Raw genomic sequence first — 8,943 nt, forward strand, 5'->3', positions numbered from 1 at the left:
TTTCCCTACCCCCCTCAAACAGATGCAATTGATCGAGAGGAGATGCAAATCCAGCCCATCACTGTTGAGATCTATATAGGAAGATCAGCTGAAGAGGAGCCTGACGTCAGAAGTCACAGTTCTTGTAACTTCGGACTCTTGCAAGGAACAGCATATAACACCCTGTTGTTGCTCATACTCAGATAAATGTCGAATGAGACAAGTGTGGCCAGTGTGATTTTGTAATTACAGGTAGATCAGTTTTTTGATGAGAGATTTTCTTAAACCAAACTCCCTATTTTGAACACTCTCCTTCCTTGGGGAATACGAGGGTGGGCATCCAGACTCTAGTTTTGCAATAGAGCTCCATCTCTAGACATTTGCAAAGCGTAAAATCAGTTTTAAAACTCACGGCATTGCATGCAAACAATGGGAACTGGAGAGTCTATCCAGCCGTTCAGCAGACTTTCTAACCTCGTCTGCCACTGTGCTAACAGTGGACCTCTTACGGTTCCTCACCGCATCACCAGTTTTCCACGTGTCGGCAATGCAGTAGTGTAGCTTTGGCATTCAGAGCCCTGCATCAATTGTACCTGCTGTTTGTAATCCTGGGGCAGGGAAAGATAAGGTCTGGCCGGGAAGTAGGCAAAATTGCATTTGAGATGGGGCCAAGCTGCAGTACTGGAGCTGCTGGTGCTGTGCAGTCTGGGTTCTGACCTTCATTTCAAAGCCTTATCGTTGCATAAACCAGCTGTGCTCTGGCAGTTTTGGGGTGTAGCTTGCCTTAAGCTAATAAAGGCTTTCAGATAACATTGCTTAAAGACTTCAGTCCACACCGTATCAGCGTGGATAAATAGAACTAAGAATAAATATTCTGCATTCAAAATGCAATCAGTTGATCTGCAAAGTAAAGCAAATTATACGTCTTGCCTGGGGATCTGCAGTGTCCCTAAAGGCAGGGTACTTTGACCAAAAGGAAATTTTGATACTAGTCAAGTGTGAATGGCATTTCACAGGAGTTTGTGGAGCTTTTTCCTACAAGCATTTTCCAGCTATTCCCATTAAAAAACATGCTGTCAGTCCAACTTCAATAAATACATTTACACTGCTGATTCTGGAATACTGTCAGTAGGAACGATGTTAGATCTATTTGGGTCCCAACCTGTAATTCTATATGGTTACCTCTCACCAGTTTAAAAAAATGACTGAGTATGTTGGAACTGTTCACTTTTCCTGGACAATGGAGTTTGTGCATGTAGATGCTGGGGGACATACTGCCTATCCCAAATACTATCACTTTCATGCAACGGTATCATTAACAGCTGAGAAAAATAATTAACGTTCCATAGTTTTCCACATTAGCCTTGTTCTTTCAGATCTTGGTTTCACAGCAGAGCTAGACTGGACAGAGCATGTGTACTCCTTGAGAACTATTATATTTACCCCAGGGCAGATGAGATACTGCAGTTCCTAAACAGACTCAAGGCCCAAGTCTCAGACTACCAAGCAGGCTCCACGATGAACACAATTCTACCCCTCCTTTCAGTCAACAGACAAAGGTTTGGGCTTATAAGCTTATGAGGCCAATTCTACTCCCACAGTGCTGTTAAGTACAATTGATGCTACTGAAGTCAGTGAAATCAGTCAACGTTCAACAGCAAATTTTTATTTGGGAGGAAATGTTGCATTCCTTAGAGACATTTATCCTTACTATGTCTATAATCATGCAAAATTTTTTTTACTGTTTAGTAAAAGGGGAATTTCTTGATCCCAAATAGCTGCCCCTCCAAGCACTGAGGCCAACAGCCATTCTTGACTCCCACCTATGGTATAAACTCAAAAAACCAAGATAGTCCATGACACTGGCTCTGACCCTGGTTACACAAACAAGGAGAACAGCATGATTGCTCTAGTTGCATGTGTGATGATTCTGCTGGTGTTCTCGTACTGCATTTTTATTGCTTCCAAATTTACTGCCAAAAGATCAGGCGCCTTGTTTGCTTAGACCTACGTCTTGTGGATTCATTTCAGTTCTCTGTTTCTAGCTTCTGTATTTGGAAAGCTCTGCAGCCATCCACTTTTTGCAATGACAGGTCCATTCTTGTCACAATCTTCTAGTGAGACGCTTATTAATAATATCACCAATTATCAGTGCTTCAATTAGTACCACTATTCATTGTGCACGACTTAGCATTTTTTCACAGAATTGTCATATGATGGTCAATGGTCTCACCTTTGTTTCCACAAATGCATCAGTCTGTGACTGGAGTATCCACAAAGAACTAGCTACTGTCCATTCACACAATTAAAAAATCCCATTTCTGAAAAGCTTGTCTTTTAAGAACCACTAGAAAGATATATTCAAATGTACCGTGTTTTCATCTCTGCTTTCTTGGGGGAGGGGGCAAGAAAGGGGGTGATTGTTTGACTTAATCAGAAATCAACTATATTCCAATTATGAGTACCAAACAAAGCAGCAGTAAGATCTCTTGTTATTAAACTGACAATTGATTCTTTATCACAGATCTATTATTATTCAGGAGGCCAGTCTTACTCCTATGGAGAGTTTAAGAACAGGATAACAGCTGCAACAGGTCCAGGGAATGCATCAATAACAATCTCCAACATGCAGCCCTCAGACACTGGTTCCTACACCTGTGAAGTTTTCAGCCCACAGGGTGACGCTGGACAGAGTCAAAAATCTGTGATTGTCAACGTGCTGGGTAAGTGCCTTTCCTCTCTGCTGCTGTACTGTAGTTTTCTTCCCTTATTATGAAACACTGAATTCACCGCTCAAAATACGTAGGACCAGAGGGAATAACAGAACTGTGGTAGACAAGGCCCACGATGCAGAGAAAGGGCTCCCTGATGGGCTGACGCAGAGATTTTTTCCAAGGGCTTTGGAGGCAGGCAGAGCCTGGGGTGCCCTCTAGCTTCCAGACAAAGCAGACCTGATAGCACTCCCCAGCTACCCTTGCTTGACCTGCAGGAAAATCTCATTCTCCAGCGAGCGGCCTTCAGATTCACTGTGTGCTCTCAGAAAGCCACCTAATGTAAGCAGGTAAGCGGGTAGCTGGAATTACCCAACTTCACTACATTTTTCATGTTGGAAAACAAAGTGATACTAACTTTGATTAAAATAAAAAGCCCTTTTAACTGGGAGTGACAGCTTCTCTCTGAAGCCATTACTTTTAGGATAATCCCGCCCCAGCAAAGACCAAAATTTTACTCATTTCACCTAATGTTGGTCACGGTGACTTGTGTAAATCTAGGGGGAGGCAGCAGTACAGCCCAAGGGTTCTGGGTCTCCCCCTTTCCCAGAAACTCTGGAAACTTAGTATGTGTTGGATGGAAGGAGTACAAAGTCCATTTTGGATGGAAGAAAGCAATAGTTCAACCACGAACAGGCAGGACAGAAAGGATGAAAAGCAGTGGAATGAGATATTTTACTTCCTAATAAGAGAAAAGTTTGGACTAACCCCATCTAATCATTGTTTTTATATTGAGAATTCATACCTGGTCAGAGTGACAAATCAAAGTCATATGAGAACGTGATTCCAACATCATTTGCCTATCTGCCAGGGATGAGAAAAAAACATATGTAAACTCTATCCCTGAAAAATCAAAGTACTACTGTTAATTCTCATCTAAAATTCCCCAAACAAATAGTAAATTTTGGAGCAGTTGAGTAAGTGATTGTACTTTTCACATGAAAACAAGAAAGGTTGTTCATTTATGCACACAAAATTGGGCATTGCTAGTATACTTCCACTGACGGTACTCTAAAGAACCACAACAGCATATCTATAGGTAGGAAATGAAAAATGATAGGTGTACGTGAAGACAGAATCTTCTCCTGTGTGCACAGTGAGGAAATGCTATCAAAGCAGATGTATTTTTTAAGAGAACTGTAGTTAATTTATTTCCTCCACAACCGCAATATACTGAAGAATCAGGTCTTGACCCTCTCCCTTTATGTGGAAAAGCTCCTGCTGTGTCCCTAAAGAAAATGATGCTGCTATGTGGCAGAATGGTGTATGACGAACCGTGATTGGCCCATTATAATTAAAGTAATTGATAGTCTTCATCTCAACACCTCCATAATAATATTTAGTATGCAAATAGAAGAAAAGATAATAAAAATATATCCTAGGCCATGTACACATATTTAATATTACTCAGATCTTCACGGGAGAGCCTTTGGTAAGATCCATAAACAAGACTGCCCTCGGATGGGAACCTCTAGGTAGGGTTCAATTCTTTACTTATAGCAGCGCAGTACCAGAAGTCAAGGTGGATGCTTGCAGCCCCAGGTATGTACTCACGATGTGTCTGTTCTCCTCATTGTCATTTTACAGTCAAACCGTCAAAGCCTTTCTGCAAAATAGAAGGAACACCTGAAAAAGGCCATCTAATCTACCTCTTATGCAAATGTGAAGAAGGATTGCCTCACCCTACCTACCACTGGTACAAAGTAGATGAGAATACCCTCAAGCCTGTGACTCAACAACTTAGTACGTAACTAGAGGACTATCATACTGTCTTCAAGATCCGGAATTCCATAGTACCAGCAATTTCAAACACTGTGTATCACATAGGGTAGTTAAAACTTATCCTCCTCTTCTGACGGCCAATGTCACAAAATTGTATTTTTACTTATTCAAATCGACTGATAGCTGTCACAAACACAGGATGTTTTTTCTATTTGTTTTAACAAAAATTGTGTGGCATGTTAAAGTCTTGTCTATGCCATTACATTAAATCGTTAAAATGGGAGAAATGTTTATGCCTTTACATCTCCCTTCCCTCGGAATTTTGAGTGAACTCAGGATAAGCTAAGTCAATTTTCCATTCAGGTGCTAAGATCTCCATCCCAAAAATCTTCAGTACCTGTTACATTTTCATTTGTGAAGTTACACTGACAATAGTATCAATGCAGGTAAAACATCAGACAGACAGACTGATTAGCAGGGTAGGGGCCTACTTCTCATATTCTAATACACTCCTGCAAAAGCCACTGTAGTAATTTGCAAGGAAGGTAAATGTTTTTTGTTTAAAGAATATAAAAGACCCCAAATGAATGAATAACCGGAGAACCCTGTTTCTAACCTCTTAATAGCTCTCAGTATTACCAACTAAAGAAAACCGTTTGCCTCGACAGTGTACAAAGGGTAATCTGTACCTGCTCTCTGTTTGTCACAGATCCAAACACTGGCATTCTCTACATCGGCAATCTCACCACCTTTGAAACTGGGTATTACCGGTGCATAGCCAGGAACTTCCTGGGGAACAGTACCTGTGAGCTTGACCTAACTGCAAACCGTAAGTTTAATGCGTGAAAGTAATCGTGTATTTGATGTATGACATGCACAGTTTGCAGGAAAATGCTGTAATGACTTTAAAGCATACGTTTTTTTCAAGTAATAACAGAATGGGCTTTGGAGAGCTCCGGAGTTTTCATCCAGGCATGCCCAGAATTCACACTGACCTAGACAACTCATTTAACATCTCCAGCTTCATTTCCCACTGGGAGGGGGGGCTGAACCTGGCTCTGACTGCAGAGCCTTTACTGAGAACCGACAGACATGGAGTTTAGAGCAATTTCTTCCAGCCAACAGTCCCACTGAGGTCCCCCCACCCCAGAATTTACAACCACCACTGAAATGTGGTAGTACGAGGACGGGGGCACTGTAGATGTGACCACTAGCTAAAAATACTGCAGTCATAGAGAAGTACCTTATCTTGACTGCCCTCAAGCAGTGGTCAGCCTTATTCTGACCGTTCTCAAGCAGTGGTCAACCACATCTACATGCAGATTTTTCACATAATCAGTAACATTTAACAAGAGCCAGGCATATCTTGTATAACCAGCCACGAGAGATGTCCCCGAAATGGTCACTCAATTACTCAGTGGTCTATAAAATGAAAATTGCAGGTCAGATCTAGAAGCTGTACTGAAGTGGAAATAGGTTTTGGGGGCTCACAAATGATCAGAGCATACATTTTACATCTCAGCTGAAAGACAGAGATAAAAGCAACCTGAATTTCAGAACTTGTTTGCAAGGACTGAAGAGCAAAGGCTTTCAACTATTGCCAGTGTTAACAGCCTAATGTTTCCCTTAGCCAGGCATAAACATGGGGTTTGTAAGGGCAGGGGCTAACCAACAAGAAAGGAGGCAGCAAAGGTCATAAAAGCACAGTTCTCTCTTTCCTAGAGAATCTTTGGCCTCCCTCCTGGAAATACAGCTGTCAGTCAGTTTTTTAGTTCTTTGAATCCAATGCCTTCTCTCTGCTAAAGGCTCCTCCACTAAATTTCCTTGGGATTTAGCTACAATAATACTTTTTAAAAAGTCGAGTAATCTTTTTTTCTTTCCAGATTCGGACAGTGGTATTGTTGTTGGAGCATTAATTGGAGCAATTCTGGCAGCTGCTATCATTTGCATTATCGTCTGGGTCTTAACCAAGAAGGCAAAGAATAAGAAGTCATCAAGTAACGAGATGCAGTAAGAGTTTCTGTTTGCTTCATTTTAAGACAACTATTTAGGGAAGTGATCGTGCCCCTGTACTCGGCACTGGTGAGGCCGCCCCTCAAATACTGTGTTCAGTTTTGGGCCCCTCACTACAAGAAGGGCATCGAGGTGCTGGAGCGTGTCCAGAGAAGGGCAACGAGGCTGGTGAGGGGTCTGGAGAACAAGTCTGATGAGGAGCGGCTGAGGGAGCTGGGGGTGTTCAGCCTGGAGAAAAGGAGGCTGAGGGGAGACCTCATCGCTCTCTACAGCTACCTGAAAGGAGGCTGTAGCGAGGTGGGGGTCGGTCTCTTCTCCCAAGTAACTGGCGAAAGGACGAGAGGAAATGGCCTCAAGTTGCGCCAGGGTAGGTTTAGATTGGACGTGAGGAAAAATTTCTTTACTGAAAGAGTGGTTAAACATTGGAACAGGCTGCCCAGGGAAGTGGTTGAGTCACCATCCCTGGAGGGATTTAAAAGACGGGGAGCTGAGGCGCTTAGGGACATGGTTTAGTGGGCATGGTGGTGTTGGGTCGACGGTTGGACTCGATGATCTTAGAGGACTTTTCCAACCTTAATGATTCTATGATTCTATGATTTCTGTAAAGCATTGCTGATAATCCAGAACTGAAGTAAAATGTAATTACTCTAAAGATTTTTTTGAAGGGTAAATAATACAGGTTTTGAGAAAACTTCCAGAGTGAGAGTATTTGCTTTTGTGTGACTTTCAAGCTGTTGCTCTTGTGACAGACGTTGCCATTACCCTCTTCCCTGTGTTTACAGGCAGCTACCACTTAGCAGTATCTAAAATAGTAAAGTAAATGTTTTTTAAACAACACAAACTAGAAGTGGCAAGTTGAAAAAACGGTTTTTAATATTTAAAAGTTAACGGTGACTGTTAATGGCAGGTGGAGGAAGTAAAAAAAGGAATATAGCAGCTAAGGGTTGCCTCAGCAAATTTACTGGGGTTGTACGTTACTGGATTTAAACACAGAGGCCTCAGTTCAGTGCTGTTTGAAATTACAGGACGCACGCTTGGGATACTCTAAGGCATCTTGAATGGCAGGAGGCACAAGGTTTAGGCAACAGAATGGAGCCCAGAATGTCCATTTTGATCCTGCTCTGGAAACATCTTTTCCTTTGTGCTTTGGTTGCTCATTTTTCCCTTAAATTGCCAAATCCTCAGAATAGGGATAATCTCATATGCTATACAGTCTGTGTTTAGCCCTGTGATGTTAAATGCTAAATGAATACATGCAGCTGAGGCCAAAAAAAAAAAATTATGTCATCTGGACACTTCCCTGTAGCACAGGTCTAAGACTTCCTGATATGGAATTCTGCTAATCCAGACCAGTGGCCAGGCGCTCACGCACCCGATTTCTGCTTCCAACTGACGTAGCATTAACATCTAATTTTGTGCTTGGATCCTAATAAATCTTACCACATTGAATTAATCCACTAGCATCTGATATTTTTTACATGTGAAAGTGCTTAAATATCGGGAGTTTGTTTATTATTGTTTTGATAAGAAATGGAATTCAAACTTGTTACTAAAAATAATTTTCTAGATTTCAGCCTTTTCATAGCTCTTTTCTGACCGCACTCTGTATTTGATGCACTTGAATGGGACACCAGATCTGCATGGAATTTCTCAGAAAGCTCACACCAAGCAGTGTGTTTTGCTACCCCTTCTCAGACACTGTTTGCCAGTACTCAGTTTCCCATTCTGCTTTCCTGGCCTAGCATTTCAACATACTAAAATCCATTTTATTCTAACAGGATCACTTAAGCCAGTGATGCAGATCAGTCTTACTATCTAACGCCCTGTCACTCCTTCTGTCTTAGCAGCAGCGATGTTGTAGCCTTTTCAGGTGCTCTTGGAACAGGGTCATAATAATAAGGGGGTTACTGTTCAGACAGCAAAACTACAAAGACTCATTCTTTTGAAAGACTCCAGTGTAGATGGGATTTCAACACGTGAAATCACAATCTTCATCCTGTCTTTTTGCAGAGAAATGGCTCAGAAACAATCCACTGCAGAGTATGTTCAGGTACCGAATGAAGAAAACATTCCTGCGACCACAGTTCCATCAAGCAATGCGACAAATGAATACCCTAGTGTTGATGAAACAGCAGCCTCTGGAACACCTGAAAATGATGAGAAGCAAGAAGCAGAAAAAGAAGAAATAGCCTAGAGTTTTAGTACAGTTTTCCTTGTCAGCTTTGAACCCCTTTATACAAAAATCGTTGTCGTTGAATTAACATAGAAGCATGACTAAAACTTAGATGGGCATTTGTATGGTGAACCACTGGGCTGGAGATTGAAAAGGGTCCGTTACACATGCACTTTGTGAACAGCAGAAGATCTGGCCTTTAAAGTTAACCAAATTTCATTTATTATCTAGTTATAATTATACCTAAATATAAGTATAAAAAGACTGTCATTCACATTTATCCAA

General features: G+C 41.6%; 1 protein-coding gene across 1 annotated transcript in view; it reads left to right on the top strand.

The window, feature by feature from the left end:
* VSIG1 (V-set and immunoglobulin domain containing 1) overlaps positions 1 to 8,679 on the top strand; it is a 23,615-nt gene extending 14,936 nt beyond the window's left edge. Inside the window, exons 3-7 of the mRNA XM_009327904.1 lie at positions 2,504 to 2,702; positions 4,338 to 4,493; positions 5,182 to 5,301; positions 6,356 to 6,482; positions 8,496 to 8,679. Of these exons, the coding sequence (XP_009326179.1) occupies positions 2,504 to 2,702; positions 4,338 to 4,493; positions 5,182 to 5,301; positions 6,356 to 6,482; positions 8,496 to 8,679 (786 nt within the window). The remainder of the gene's footprint in view (positions 1 to 2,503; positions 2,703 to 4,337; positions 4,494 to 5,181; positions 5,302 to 6,355; positions 6,483 to 8,495) is intronic.
* Positions 8,680 to 8,943: the final 264 nt, after the last annotated feature.

The sequence above is a fragment of the Pygoscelis adeliae genome, unplaced genomic scaffold (assembly GCF_000699105.1).
Source record: "Pygoscelis adeliae isolate BGI_AS28 unplaced genomic scaffold, ASM69910v1 Scaffold14, whole genome shotgun sequence".
NCBI classification, from domain to species: Eukaryota; Metazoa; Chordata; class Aves; order Sphenisciformes; family Spheniscidae; genus Pygoscelis; species Pygoscelis adeliae.